At 32.3% G+C, this 16,783-nt stretch overlaps 1 protein-coding gene across 2 annotated transcripts in view; it reads left to right on the forward strand.

Annotated features, from left to right (window-relative positions):
- LOC106108816 overlaps positions 1 to 13,094 on the forward strand; it is a 32,474-nt gene extending 19,380 nt beyond the window's left edge. For both annotated transcript variants that reach the window (XM_013290092.1, XM_013290093.1), the window contains exons 5-6: positions 9,595 to 9,735; positions 11,788 to 13,094. In XM_013290092.1, coding sequence (XP_013145546.1) covers positions 9,595 to 9,735; positions 11,788 to 12,771 — 1,125 coding nt within the window. In that variant the 3' untranslated portion in view covers positions 12,772 to 13,094. The remainder of the gene's footprint in view (positions 1 to 9,594; positions 9,736 to 11,787) is intronic.
- The last annotated feature ends 3,689 nt before the right edge of the window (positions 13,095 to 16,783 follow it).

Below are 16,783 nucleotides of genomic sequence, written 5' to 3' on the forward strand. Positions count from 1 at the left end.
TCTATATGTTTTTTAATAGTGTGGACATAATATTCCTGTTTCCTTGTTTCATATTTATTAAATCGATTAAACTGGAATTGACGGTTTAAAATAAATACATACTTTTACACTAATTGTCTATTGTTAAGTAAAATAATATTCAGTTTTTATTTTTGTAAATTAAAATAAATGTAACCAGCCACTCACATTTTCCGCACTGTACACCCAAAATCTATATATACAATCTGCCTATCCTCTAGTACTTACAAATAATGATTGCCTTTAGTGTTCACACACACACACACACATACACACACAGCACTACTACACGGATATTGAGCATTTATGTGTTGTTATCAATACGCTAAATTATGATGCAACATTTTACGTAAAAAACAAAAACATTAATTACTAACGATAAATCAATTCATAATTATGGAATTACTATTTTTTTCTTTACCGATGTATTTTAAAAAAAAAGTTTATCAGAAGTTGAGCGAGCAAAATATTAAAATGAATTTACGATTAAAAACCTCACAATTTTAATAACATTAAATATTCCCAGTAATTAGTTGGCTCGAATTCTAATATAAACGTCTTTCATTCGAAGTAAAAGGGCCTACGTAGTAAAGCTCTGTAGATTTACTCAAGGGATTCCCCAGTTGAAAATGCTGTAACTGGGTCGCTTTGAGCCATCTCCGCATAATTTAATAAGAGCTCGTCTACTTGCTGTAAAATTCGATAAGTAAAATTGAGTGCTCATACGCCGGTTTTCACCTGAAATCAAATCCTGAAAACTGAACTTTGTATGCCTTGAATTGTTAAATATCCATTTGTAACAGAACTTTCATAACACATATCGGTTATTTTTGTTAGTACTTAGTATATTTGAAGTGTTTTTTAAGGCTTTTAGATACTATTATAATAAAGCGTAAACACACACTTCTTTGTTGCCTAAGATGTCAGCAATTACAACATACTTTTGAATATTTCTTTTTTAATAAAAAGCCCTACACTTGCTTTAGTCCTGTATATTTTGACGCCATTAAACATAAGGGATAAAAACCCCAATGTGGGAAAGCGACCATAAGTTGTTGCTAACATCAAGGAAACAAGGTTGTCGTCATGTCATTTTGACATTTGTAATTGATAATTTGACAAATAAAATAAAGTTTTTATAATTTCATGTGGGTGAAGCCGCATGGGAACAGCTAGTTATACATAAAGATGAAACGTCATCAGAACTAGTTATTAGTCTAATTATTAGAAATAGTATCGTTTTACAATAGCACTGGTTTACACATATTGTTTTGTATTAGAATAATTATGTAGTATTTTTTTTTCTGTTGAGGAAAAATGGAACAAGTGTTGTTTAAAATGTAACTTAGATGCAACTGACAGCATGACCGTGAGCGATCGTAGCTGAGTGCTGTTCGCGGCAGCTACGGAAGGTCAAACGTACTTACTGCTGATCCGTAATTCATTTTTCAACGACATATTGTTATTAATTATAAAATTTAAAGTATACATTTGTAATCAATTGTAACTAAATAATTTTATAATGTCAATTTATTATTTTATCACTAACTAGCTATTGATTATAAATATCGATGTCTATGTCAGCTACCTTTCAATGAAAGTCCGGTCGCGGCTTGCGGACAGACAGGCAGTCAGACTGTCAGACAGACAGACAAACATTTTTTAAATGCGATTTTCGTTAACATCAACGCAAATACACCATCTTCCCGAAATCTGGAATTTATCTTTTGATATTACAAATACACACCCCAATTTTATTATAAGTATAGATTAGAAAATGTAAAATAATTTGATGCACTTGTATTGGTCGTATATGTTATAACCCACAAATTATTGCCAAAATTTCCCTTTGCCCTTCCGACGCATGTGTGCGATGCGCAAGCGCAGCCGCGGTGTAACAGTGTTCCCTCTGTCAATGTGTACCTCAGTTTCGGTGTGAGTGCGATCCGGTTCAGCTAAAGTACATTTAGTGTACCTATAGTTTTGGAAATGGCTTATAATCTATTTATAGCTGTATGTTGGGCGTTGACGGACTTTTTGCGGCCATTTCGCTGTAAGGATGCCCGAATATTGTACAATCATTTTTAAGGGTTTATGTTTGGTTTTTCAGACGTTTATCGTTTAATTTTTATAGACAGCTGTGTATTATTAATTGCAGCTGTATTATACTTTATTAGGTTTTTAATTACTCCTTACATTCATTCCAATTTATTTGAATATTTAGAATCTTTCGTTCTTTAATCTTTCGATCTTTCGTTCAATAAAGGTATATACGACATTATGTTCAAATAATTCGTTTGTTCGTTAGTTGTGTTATGTGTTTTTATATTTATACGAGAGTACCTAGAACGGATTAGTATTACATAAAGCGTTGGGCGTAATCGAAGGGTTTCTTATACAAATGTCCGTATAAGGGGAAATGATTTGGAAACCCCAATTTCATGCTAGGATAACCATGGATTAATTGTTTTGTATACTATAATTGTTTGTTAAATGTTAGTAAAAACTGTAAATTAGATATTTTTGAGTTTTTAACTTAGTAATTATATTCATAATAACAGATGTGAGAGTTTGCTTTTGTGTTAATGTAAAAAACATAATTAATGAAAGGAAATTAATAAAAAAAACACTTCAATAAGGCACGCAAGGATTCCAAAAAGTGATGGTAATTATGTACAGTGTGATAAACTTATCTGACCCGATGGATAAGAGTAAAAGATAATTTTAACAGCTCATTAAGCTCTGGCAATTTTAAAAAGTGCCACAAGATTCTTTTTGGATTGTATATTATTATGTATTGTAGACCTTTTTCTTAGTCTACATAGGTTTTGAATATGTTTTGCTAAAGAGTATCTTTTATCGGGCCAGATAAATTTGTCCGACTATATAACCAAATTCATTATGTGTCGGCCATTTTGCGATATCGACGTCGTCGGCTTTTGATCGAGTGTTATTGGGCAATGCTCGATCCTTGCGAAGCCAAATGTCTTTTAACTTTAAAAGGTTAATTCACATTCATTCTTAAGTCAAATCACTCAATGTAACATTTGTGAAAGATACGTAAATAAAATTGATATTAACTTGCATTTTTTTCATGAAATTTATTAATCCGTCTGCAGACGTTCGAGAGCTGAGCGTATGTAGGGAGCTTTAATTCCTTTAAAATTAAATTAATAAAAAAATCGTACCACAAACACAGACTGTTTGTTGTTTCTCAGCTAGTCAACTGTTTAGAGCGGGCGCACACCTCTGACTACACTATTGCATAACTTTTGTGCGATTGTCGATTGTTTCGTAGCCAATTCAATTGTTTAATAGCACAACTAAATATCGAGTAGTGTGCGCACTTTCATATAAGCTAAGGAATCAAACAGTTTTGCGATAGTTTTGTAAAAACTGTGCGCCTTCTTAATTAGACAATTTACAACAAAATTTACAAAAGGAGGAAAGAAAATCCTAAACTCAATTTTCTTTTGGAATTACAATTTAACGTCCTACCGCGTCATTTCTATAGAGAATCGCCTTAACAATACATGGTGCCGAAAATGAGACGCAAGTTATTTATGTCTCTCATTGTACGTGAATTCCATACGCCACGGCTGCAGTCTTGTGTTGCGAAACCCATTTGCTGCATTGTCTTGCGCTGTTCAGACCGCAACCCGAATGTATTACCAAGCTAAACTTCAATCAATGCACAAAGAAATATACGAAAAAACACCTTATTTGTATCCCATTAAGAGTTTGTCTTGTGTTAGAGAATGTCGATATATTTGTGGTTTCGCAGCATCTTTGTTACTTCGCGTTTGTTCGAGAGCTAACGGTAATTCAGGTTTGGAAAGCGCCTATGTAAAAATGTTCTCGGAATTGCTATTTATCGTCTTTATGTATTGTTATGTATATATGTATGTTATTGTTTGTTGTGCAAATGTACTGTGATGTAGAATCTTGTTGAGTCGTGTCATTTGTAATTCAGGTGTATTTTGGTTGTTTTACTTGAGGTGACAAAGAAGATATCATTCCTTTTTAAGTTATTATGGCGATCGATTCTTTACGTACTTGTAGTTAATACTTAGTAGTATAGAAAACTAAACAAAAGTATTATATCTGTTTAATACTTACTGTTTTTAAGCCTTAAAAAAATACCTTAATGTTTATACTTATCAGTTTTTAAGTAAACAAACGTGTCGAATACTCCTGCAGTCCGTCGCTACGTCGTGTACAATAAATAACATTTAGAGCGGGTCGCAGTTCGATTCCAGACATTAATGAGAGAAAGCCCAACTCGACTCCGTTTCCGAGAACAAATGTAGAACTCGTACTTCAGCATGACCCTTGTGGCTCGAGAAATGCTTGTTATTCTGAAGCTGGGATTGTTGATTTCACAGGATTTTTTTATAACTGGATAACTAACTTTTACATGTTAATGATATTTTAAAATCAATACGTTAATAAGATAATATTTTCAAAAGCGCCAATAGCCTAATGGTTAGGGTTTTCCGACCATGAGATCGAGGGTTTAAATTCCGTGATTCGACTATTGTCCCAAATCATGCATAGCTTTGTTGAATTAACAAAAAGCTACTAATATTTAAGTATAAATTAATTAAGCGTCGTATGTAAAGAAGGTAAAATGTTTACACATAATACTTTACAGTGTACTCCTAGTTTGTGAATAAAAGCCGCGTAGCCAAAACTCTATTTGATAAAACATTCAATTTCATATTGTTTTGTGACATTTCGTGTAAGAACAAAGAAATTCATGTATAAATCATCACTCTGCACACATTCACATATGACTCATTACTCTGTGCAAATCATGCAGGGAAATAAGCCACATCTGCGCGGTCGGTTGACATTAGCTGACAATACGGGGAAAGTAGGTTCTTACGGTGAAGGAAAACGTCGTGTTGCAACATTTATCTGACAAGTACAATGATGCGTGTGAAATAGAAATAAAAAAACCGTTAATTTTAGTAGATACTAGCTTTAGTCCGCGAACCCGTTCGCGTTTTTTTTTATAAGAGAAGGGGGCAAACGAGCGGCCAGAACACCGGTCATTCGCAACACCAGAGGAACTACAGATGCGTTGCCGGCCTTTGAGGAAATTTTAGGCTCGCTTCTTGAAGGACCCTAAGTCGTATTGATTTGGAAATACCGTCGAGGACAGACCGTTCCACAACACGGCTGTGCGTGGCAGAAAGTTCCGGCGTTGAATTAAAATAGAAAACAAAAGTAACGAGGCTATGTGTTCTCTATACCAAATTTAATCGAGATCCGTTAAGTCGTTTAGGCTGCAAACTCTAACAAACATCCATCGGTCGAACTAAGCTTTTGCATTTAAAATATTATAAAATTGTTATTTTGGATATACTTGATTTGATATTAAAAAGTCCGTTTGCGTGTAATGGGTTTCATTCTGACTTCTCTTTTCTTCCGGATTCCATCGGGTCACTTCGACGATCGAACCCGATAATCCCTTAAGGGTACGTTAGTACGGTCTGCAAATATCGACGAAAACTATTTCAAAATATAAAAGTTAAGATATTTGAATTGTCAATTTTTAGATTCATACATTAACGCCTATTCAAAACTTGGAGGCTTGAATTTTGCATAAAGATTTGTTGTTATTACGTAGACGACTAATTTTAGTTAGTGATTAAATTTGCTTCTTTGAGATTTTCGGAAATTCTTCAAGTGAGTCAAGTCACATATTTATAAAATAAATAATTGATTTTATTATGCCGACTGTACCTCAACGCCAGGGGCTTCAACGTTAGCACGTTATTTACCGTTTTCGTGAAGTTACGGCGAGATCCAAAGAATTATGCTTTAACCAGGGTCCCGGGTCCAAGTCCCGTCCCTGGAGAACTCCATTTTGAACGAAGTCTTAGTAATTTACTTATGTACCCAATTAATCCGACGACGAAATACTTAATTACATTTAAGGAGTTTTTAAATAAATCAGGTAAAAATGAAAATCGTAGTATGTTATGTTAATACTTATTTGGACATAAATGTAAATTTATTTAAGATCAATAAATTTTAATAATGGAATTTACCAGTGTTTTTAAGCCAGCGAGATAATTTATTTTTAGTACATTCCAGTTCAAATCTTTTAACATCGAAAAACTTTATTGATGTTAAATCAAGATAGTGTTTAAAGCGGACCTGAAACTAAACTATCGGACAACTGTTGAGTCACGCTTTTCCTAGGAGCTTATATATAATTTAAAGAGTTGAATTAGCTGCGAAACAATCGACAATCAAAGAACAGTTGTGCGATAATTTAGTCAAAGGTGCCCGCTCTTAAATTCGATAAAATTACTTTGTATATCGTAATTATTAGATTTAATTACTAAAATTATGCGTATACCGAAATATTTCCGGGCATATAAAACTATTTGGTAATAAAATCAATATTTTTATAATTACATCCGTAACAAACTCTCTCCGTCATATTATTCAAATATTTTAGAAAGTTAACTTTGATATCAACATATAAACAAGTATTCAGTTCGTTACATTGATAACACAGAATGTCGGAAAAATTATTCCGATTCGTTTATAACGAGCTTATCTTATAAAAACTATACTTTAATTTACTGTTACTTATTTAAATCATTCTATAAATAATATTGTTGGTAATCAACGTAACTTTAGCTAAAATAAATAATTCATTAGAGAATTCTTTTGTTTTTTATTGTAATGTAAGGAGTGAAAAGAAGTGATTCATTAAACTCTTATAAATGTAAAATTGAATTCTACAAACATTCATACCTCCATTTTATTACTAAAAACGCAAATGTTTTATGGCAAAAAAATTAGAAACTTAACTTATAAAATTTTCTTTTAAATCTTATGCTCTAAGATGTTAAAGACATAAAGGTGAGACTGAAACGGGCGCGGGGTGCGGAGTGCGGAGGGCGGGGGAGGGAAGCAGCCCACTCGGCCGTTGCCAAAAATCTAGTCAAACTGGCTTCGACGACGCATGCATGCGTGAACAAAAGTACTGTGGAGATGAAACCTTGCTAAAATTATTTAATGAACTTCATAAAAAAATATTTGTCTTTATTTTCTTTGTGATAATCTGATGTGTGGGATGCTAGATCCTCTTTAAGTAACGTAAATAAAACTCCTTGCTTGATGTCGCTATTGTGATGTAGTAATAAAAATAGTGTAATGGTTTCAGCCTGGTCCTGCATAACAAAGATGCCTTAAAGCAGTAGGAAATCAAAGCAGATTTTTTTATACATAAGTTTTTTTCAGAATGACTCCTATTTTCACAGAAGATGAGCATAGAAGTATATCTTTTGAGTACGCGAATTGTATTACGTTCACATTCGTAAGTGTATGTGACAATAAATTCTTGGAATGATGAATATTACACGATCTCATGTCTACTCCATTCAGTTTGCTGTTCGGTTGTTAGATAGTGGTATAGCAAGAGTAGGTGCATCTAAAAAGTGCAACTCGATTGCAAGAGGCTGCGCGGCTGCAAAAAAAGTTGGCCGAAATTTGCGGCCGACGACCGGCCATCGACCCCATCCTCGCTTAGATGTAACTGCCATCTAGGCTCCAAGGTGACCTTTATGTTACATGTAAGTGTTAATTAGGAAATCTGGGTACAGTGTGATACATTATTGAACTGTTATCTGTGTTTCTTTTATTTTGTATTTTTTGATCAGGAATTTTACAAATACATTCCGTAACGTGGTTTCTTTATTTGGCGTTCTTACATACGCTTATAAATGCGAAAGTTTGTGTGGATGGATGTTTGTTGTATAGATATAGTACATAGTCTAGAAGAATATTTATGCTACTTCCTAGGATTTTTTCATGTCGGTGCGGACGCATTCACAAGAAAAAGCTTTAATACAAACAATAAGTTTTTTTATTTATTTAATAATCTTAGTTGGTAAAAATACAATCAAAATCGTATATTTTTTTCTACGTTACTTTTTGCCATCATTAAAAATAATTGCAACTCAAAATTTGCATTTTTTTTCTTATCGTATTTTTTTTTAAAGTTAATTTATCACAAAACTTAAGATGTTTTTATTAAGTGAAGTATTTTATTTACTTCATGAAATGTGCATTATCATCTCAAAATGAACTCTTGACAATTTTTGTAATAAAATAACTCATTATTCGTCCGTCAGGGCGTCTACACCTGGACGCGGTGCGTTAGCTATCAAAAATCGGAATACCACAGTTTTTTTTACGAACGTTTTTGCAACTTAACTTGTATTAAAAATCTGTGAAACAATTTAATCAAATATGAACTTTATCTCCTCAAGTTTAAAACTTACATTCATTTGACAATCAATTATTTAAAACATGTTCTTTAAAAATGCAATGAATTCTTATGATGTGAAACGACAAAACCGTTCAATCAAGACCTACCTTGCGTTGCACTTACATATTCATTTTAATGCAAGAAAAAGAATTAGACATAGTTTTAGGGACCAGCAACGATTGGTTTTATTAAATTAATCAAGTTATAAGATTAAAGCGATAAAATTTACAGAACATTAAAATTCAATTGACGTTATAAGTGCAGAGTTTGAATTGAAATTGAGTAACTGTACATTTGTTGAAAAAAGTTGTTAAAACAAAATGAATTAAAAATACTTTTGTTTATTTGTAACGTTATTCAACAACAAGATTCACAGAGGACATACATCAAGCAGTTTACTTCGTAAGTTCATTTATCGCTTCAGCGTTTGCCTTGCGTCTGTACGTGGGCGGAGGTGAACGATTCATCAATACGCAAATCATTAGCGACCTCCAAAAGGCGAGGCGGCAAATAGAACCCTCTGTGTCACTTCTCCTTAGTCATCAGTTTTGCTTCGAGCGATGAAAGTAATATTTATGGATTAAAACATTAGACTGACGCTGTTTAAAGATCTTTTGCTGGTCTATATCTTTATTAAAAAAATTTTTCACCATTAGAAAGGTAATTTAATCTGTGAGTAAAGTAGGCTGTGTTTTTATTATATTTTAATTTCACGCGGGCGAAGTCGCGAGCAACAGCTAGTATGAGAAAAACAAAAGCAAAATCCTTCTCATGTTTACGAGATTTTGAAGAAAATTCGCAATTTTTATTATCGTTGTTATTTGGTTACAATTACTGCGAAATACGACCCTTTTCTTAGACGATTCCAGTTTTCTGTTTTATTATTGCTAAATATTTTTTCTTTTAATAATATTGTTTTGAAAAGCTACTATATTCTTAGAGCGATGAAATCTTCAGGTAACTTATTGTACGACGTAACCTTTGCCCAAAGTATAATGTTACACACGGACAACATTTAATATGGTGATAAAAAAAGTTAATGTTTAGTGTTACCTTCAGTCCCAGAGTCATGAAATCACGGACTTCACTGGAATCAAAATGATTGTTTTTAAGAGTAAACAATTTAATTGTTACTTCTTGTTTTATTTATGTGACTTTATTTAATATTTGTTTGTACTTTGTTTTTAGTTATGTTTTGTTTTCGAAAACAATTATACAAGTCTGACCTATTTTCCCCAGCATCTAGTTTATTTAAGGTAAATACAAACTATATGTTTCAGTTAAAATCGAGTGAAGATGGCGTTAGTGTAGGCGGAAGGCTAGAGGGGCTGGAGGAAGAAGAGTCACCGCCCGGCAATGGCTCTATATTCACTATGACACTCAAGAACAATCATCTCATCGTGGAGACTGAAGAACGAAACGTATGTATTCGTATCTAGAGAAAATAATTGTAATTTATTTTTTAACTAACTTTAGCCCGCGAATCCATCCGCGTGGTAATAAAAAAAAAACCAAGTAGCCTATATGTTCTTCCAGACTATCCTCTACATCTATGCCAAATTTCATTGAGATCCGTTCAGCCGTTTAGGCTACAGACTCTAACAAACTTCCATCAATCCATCTAAACTTTTGCATTTATAATATTACGAGCTATCACCCGCGACTCCGTCCGCGTGGAGTTAAATAAAAACAACAGTGAGTAGCCTATGTTTGCTTCCAGACTATCCTCTACATCTATACCAAATTTTATCGAGATCCGTTGAGCCGTTTAGGCTAAAAACTCTAACAAACATCCATCCATCCATCTAAACTTTTGCATTTATAATATAAGTATGATTAGTAAGATGGTATGTTGATAAAAGGTTAGAGGTAATGAAAAAGGACAAGGGAAGTGTAGACTCCGAATTTTTATTAGAAGAGGAAATAAAACTTGTATATGGAAAATTGCATCTTTTTTAAGCAAGTTTTGTAAATATTGAAAATTGGTGTCTAGTAAGTAAGTATTAAGATTTAAAATAAAATAAACGACTTCCAAATTATGACTATGTCTTGAAATTCTTACGTCAACTTGTACCAATAATTGCAACAAGTTGTACGAGTAAAAAATGATATGTTTTTCTGCTTTCACTCCTATGACTTTATAAAGTAAACGAAACCACTCATTGACGAACATTTAACGATACAACTGAAATCTTATATTTAGAGGTCATTTAATTCGCATTCAATATGTTTTTATCACGGACATTTTTTTACAATTAAGATGTTAACGTTATTAATTTCTTAAATTTACTTTTGACGGTGTTATTTTAATAATTAAGATCTCGTATAAAACCCAAATAAGTTCCAGATTCCATTTTATTTATGTTTTTTTTAACACTAAAGTATAGATACATTTTGAGTTACTTGGAGTATTCTCTATGGTGTACTTCAGTACTTGTTATTTTAATAATTTGTAATGTGAAGCTTGTATATAATCAAGTAAATGCCTTTTTAGTTCAAATAATTTATTTTCCGATAAAAACTATTTAAATAATGAAGCGAGTTTATTTTTAACGTCTCTTTAGAATGTAATAAATTCAATAAAACCACAAGTAGTTTCTTGTTTGTATTTTTTCGAGGAAAATAATATGATTTGAAATTTCAAAGAATCTCATGGAAAAATATTAAAATTTAATTACTATGATTAAAACTTTCATTACGTTATAAGTTTCAAAATAAAATATCGTTTAACTACACAGCTAAGTAACGGCAAAACTTTGAGTAACACGCCATAATGAGATCTAAAGTTATTTATCTAGCTCACCACTGGTTAAGTTTTAATTAAAATAATTTATAAACTAGTTTAATTAAGAGAGTTAGTTGTTGAATAGTTCTTAAAGAAATCGTTGAATATAAAAGTAGATAGTTTTTATTAAGCTATGAAGTTATCTCCTTGATTTAACAAACATCCGCCTTTTTTATGTTTTGTTATCATATTTTAATTGAAATTTAGTACTGAAGCTTCAATGCTTAACAAATACACGAAGCAGGCAAATCGTTTCAGCTACTCTCATACATTATTCTGTCATAAAGCATGGTCGTGTCAGCAGTTGTAGTTTATTGTTCTCAGTTTGCTGCGACGCGGGTTTTGGGGGTCAATGATCCCCAGGAATGCTCACTTCCTATTCTAAGAAACACTTCAATGATATCTTTGTGTAAATTCTAGTTTGCATGGGAACTCGTTCTTACGATTGTGTCATTGTTTTGCACCTTTATGCGAATTTTATATTTATTTTTCTCTGAATGTCCTCTATTGTGGCTTATTCGAGCCTTAGCCTTTCGTCAGCAAAATTACATTGCGTAAAATTATTTTTGCGGAAAACTGTAGTTTAATTTCAGATTTTATGCTATGAACAAGGATAGTTATTAAAATAAAAGACACAAAGATAGAAGAATTTAACACAGTATCATTAATATAAGTATTACCTTTACAGGACATAACGAAGAACGGTCGCGAAACAAAAATGAAGTATTCTCCAGACAACGACGGTATATTCGTGGTGGAAGTCCAGCAGTCTGCGGTATACAGACCGTGCAAGTCGATCCAGAACTCACCGCCTCACGATCCTCAAATATCCACAAACCAAGCCCTAATACATCGCATACCAGAAGAGTTAGAAAGGAGAATTATAGAAGAAGACAGTGAAAGGAGTAGTGAAAAATTCGATAGACAGGCGCTAGCATTATCCAGTACTGGACTTTCAATTTCTGATCTTAGTATGTCTTCGATAGGATCTCATAATGTCAGCTACTCATACGGAAGTCAGATGGGGTATGAACAGGGACCATTTGGATATCCAGTTTACACTGGTTATGATATATCAAAAGATGATACCGATGGCATTACTCATGATAATTCCCAGGAACCACTGATAGGCAAGACACCGACTGATCCCTATAAGCCAGTCGTCACTGCAGCTATTTTTAAACAGGATTCTATAATTGGTAGCGACGCTTTGCAAGGACCTGGTTATTGTATCGAAGGATCTACTGACGGGCCTCTACTTTCTGATGTACAAGCTAGAGAATACAGCTTGCAACATATACATGATTTGAAAGAAAGAAAGATGGAAAATGGAGTAGCTGTACAAATGTTTGAAAAGAGTAAAAGCCCAGAAAGGAAAGATAAAAGTGATTTTGCCCCTTTAAATTTAGACAACAAACCTTCGTCTGAAGTAATGGAGAAGAAAACGGAAGATTTACCTTTAAAAGATGTTTGTAAGAGTAAAAAAGGTTCTTTGCCAACGATCCGAACAGATGTTTATGAGTCAGTGAAGGAGGTGATGTTGACTGGATCTCCGAAATTCGAGAAGTTACAAAATGAGGTGTCACCGGAAGGTTTCGGTTACGACATTCCTCCGCCAATGATCACCATCACGGAGGAGAGCGAGTCCGGCAAGTCTGATAGCACCAGCTAAAGTTGGCAGCCTAAGTTATATTATACATTTAAGTAGAGATAGGACAGAAATTTTTAAAGTAAATCGAATTTCTTTTGATGCATTTTAAAATGGGTTCCTCCAGCATTTAATTTAATATTTTTTTTATTAAATAACATAATTATGATCAAGTATTTAGATATAATTTTATTTTTATCTATTCTTAAGGTCTTCTACTAGTTTTATGTCAGATAAGGAATTTGAGGTTTATTTCAGGATTTTTCTAAATGTTCTCTAAATAATTGTATGCTATAAGCTTTAGTGTTGTTTTCTGATTGACTCTGTTTTATTCTGTTAATATTTAATGTTGCCAAAATTTGATATTCTATTAATCAGTGTAGTATATATTTGTATAATGCTGCTATATTTAGGGAACTCTACAAACTTAAATATAGTTCTCTACATTCTACTTCTCTACAAATATCTGATATGGTATTTCTGTATTATTAGTAGATTATCGTATTTTTAATATAACTGTTATATATTTCTTCATATCTTTATTCTCTTATTTTTATATATAATACATTTCACATGATTTTCTTAAAAAAATAACAAAATAAAACATATTATATAAAAAAACAGTAAGTCCACCGGCTGCGGAATCCGATGACTCAAGCAACCAGTGGTCAGGGCTGCAGAGACAGGAACCTCCTCACTAGTCGTGCGGTTTCTAAAATAACCGCCTTTTGAATCGGGCCCTTAATCCAACTGTCTAGCGAGAGCTTCTTGAGGTGTTGGTCGAAGCTCTTCGCTATCAGCCCGTGTGCCGAAACGACTATCGGAATAATGGTAGTCGATTTCATACGCCACATGGCGGTAATCTCGTAACTGTTATTATTGTTATATTCGTAAAATAATCATAGCGGCTTTTCTGCTCATAAATGCTTATCAGATACTTTATAAGAAAACCATAAGAAAGTTAATTCTTGAAGCAAAATAAAAAACTCGTAAAACATCAAAATCGTAAAATACTAAAGTACGCTGATAAGCATTTTTCATTGTTAATATTTTAATTTTATTGCATCATTATCTTAAAATAGGTTAAGTAAATTGTTAGTCAAGATATAGGTTAGTACAAATTTATAATAGAACCCCATTCGGAATGGATATATTTATTTTGTGAAACTTTGAAATGACGTCATTAGAATGAACGCTAGGTATCCCCAAACGTTTTAGACGAGATTACAATGCAGTGGCATATACCTAGTGATAGGGTGTTATTACAATGCAAACGAAGACACCAAAAACTTCAACGGACTGGCTATAAGCCGTGATTTGTGCCTATTTGATGTTGGCCATTTTGGCGGTAACAGTACCCGATGATGGTAAGGATTTGAACTAATAGAGATAACTGTTTCTAAGCAGTGACATATAGAAGGTAGAGTATATGTCTATGTATTTTTGTTAAGCTAGCGCTTGACCACGATCCCATCTGAAGAAAACGGATGCAGTTGAAAGAACATCTACGAGAGGTTATCGTTTACATTTTTATGTTTTGGGTTCAATAAAAAATAGATAAAAACATACTCTGTCTACTATTGTACTATTTTTACTGTTGTTGTTATTTTTCTATTTATGTCGTGTATAATTGGGATAAATTATCTGCATGTTACTTATTGTATTGTGTAAAAATGTCTAAATTTTGTCCTGTTGGTTTATCTAAATACTAGCTTGCCCCGTACGGCTTCATCCGCATGAAATTATATAAAATATTGATAGCAAATGTCAAAAATATATATATATATATATATATCGACGAATTGAGTACCTCCTTCTTTTGGGAAGTCGGTCAAAAAATGACATGACATGGCAAACCTCGACAATCTTGTTTCCTTCATGTTGAAAGCAATTTATGGTCTCTTTTCACATTAGTTTTTTTTCCAAAATATTTGTCTCCTAAGTTTAATGGCGTGAAAATACATAGCCTAGAGCGTGACGTAAGTGTACGGCTTTTTATTAAAACTTTTATTTATTAAACAAAGAAGTGTGTGTTTACACTTTATTATAATAGTATAGATTATTATAATAAAGCGTAAACAAACACTTCTTTGTATATTTTTGTATATAGATAAATAAAATAAAAGACGTAAGAATAAAAGACGAGGTACGCGCTATCTTAAAAAGTAGCTGTTTACTCTTGATTTATTATTTACTGCCATAATATGAATAGAGGAATTTTAAATGCTGATCGCACAAGGATAAGTAGATAAGTAAATTGTAGAGAAATGATTGTGTATGAGAGATTTTTGTTTCGTAGCGAATTTAGAATACTCATAGGTTAAGGATCACTCGGCTTGGTTGGTAGATAATTTTCATATAATACCTAATACAAAATATGCACGAAACGTTAGTTATATAGCATTGTTAACCTTTTTAAGTGACAATCTGAGTTTTATTATTCAAGCAATTCAACTGTCAGTTAAGTTACTTTAATGTCAATAAACTTAACGTAAATGCGCGTTTATGTTTTTATAAATCAAAAACGTTGTGAATAATTCTTTTTATTAATTTTATGCAATGTAGGGTTCTTAATTTATTTAATGGGAAGACTCGAATTTATTCTGTTCTTTTAGTAATGTGCTATTGAATCTTGTTAGATTTTAACAAATAATACAATAATTTTAATGTATGTAGATATTTTTGTGACTGAATGGCCACTGTTTGCCGTGTAGAGGCATTTACAGATCCACCGGGCTTGAGGTGGCCGAGCGCAGATGGCGCTTAACCTAAACCTCGATGTATGTAGAGACGTTTATATTTTGTATTGAATTCCGCTTTCGTACAAAATTCATAGAAATAATTGTCAATCAATCAAGCCTCAAAATACACCAATTTCACTAGTAATTTAAGAACAATAAAACGTTTAAAATTTCATATGTATGTAAATTATGACTTTTCTTAGCGATTAGTCATTTTTTTTTCATTTATTGTTATTTAAAACGGTCAGAATAACTGCTATGTAAATATGTTGTAAACATAGGTTTTTTTGTTGTTCTTCTATTTTAATATTGTTTATTCTTTGCTATTTTTTTTTCTAAATTGTTGATTTTTATTTTATTTTACGTTACGTAGTTAGTGCCGTCCTAAATTATCGAATATCGTGCCAAACAAATTTGAACTCTATCCTTACTGCTTTAAGTACGATAATTGGAGTTATATTGTATACATATTCATATTATTTGTAACGTAAAAAAATTTAAGAATAAATTGTTTTAATTTTGCAATGTAAAGTGCGTAATTTTTTTGTTCATAGTTTTACTTTTATAAATAAAGTAAGTTGCGGATCAAAAAAGCTTTTATTTTAACCCCAAGTCCCCAAAATTTTCTATAAAAAATAGTGTAGAAACTTCTAGATTTGTAAGCGTCCGAACTAAATTAGAAAATTATTATGGTTTTCTGGAAAGACCTAAATTTCTTTTTGTGGAAAAGCGCCATCTAACGGGTGGAGGAATAATCATTTTATATTAAACCATCGTTTCGATAAAAGCTAAAAGTTCACTCCTTCAACTAGTATTTGGAGAATCCGTGAGATGACGTATCATTTGATATTATTTGCGTTTCCTTTTATTATAACTACATTAAAATAACTTATAAAAAGTGAATTTAACGATAATATGGTTAAGATTATTTTACTAACTTAAATTGTAAGTTTTATCAGTGCGTTATGAGCTTCGTTTCCTTAAGTTTCCTTCCTAAGTAATTAAAATAAGTATCATGGTAATCAATGAAACACGAAAGATCACGTAAATAACTTGATTGAACATCTAGCTTTGATGTATTAAATAATTTAATATTTTAACAATTAATACAAAACTGTTTGAAACCCCTACTTAAGGATCATGTGCTACTTTGGTAGGTTGTAAATAATAGGAACAAAGGTACAGAGAAATAAAAAGATTACATTTGTAGATATATAAGCTTATTATTGTATTGTTACAAAATAATAATAACGGAAGTAGTAGTGGGGGGGGTAGTTTCATAAAAGTCTTTGCAA

Source organism: Papilio polytes, unplaced genomic scaffold (assembly GCF_000836215.1).
Source record: "Papilio polytes unplaced genomic scaffold, Ppol_1.0 DF821400.1, whole genome shotgun sequence".
NCBI classification, from domain to species: domain Eukaryota; kingdom Metazoa; phylum Arthropoda; class Insecta; order Lepidoptera; family Papilionidae; genus Papilio; species Papilio polytes.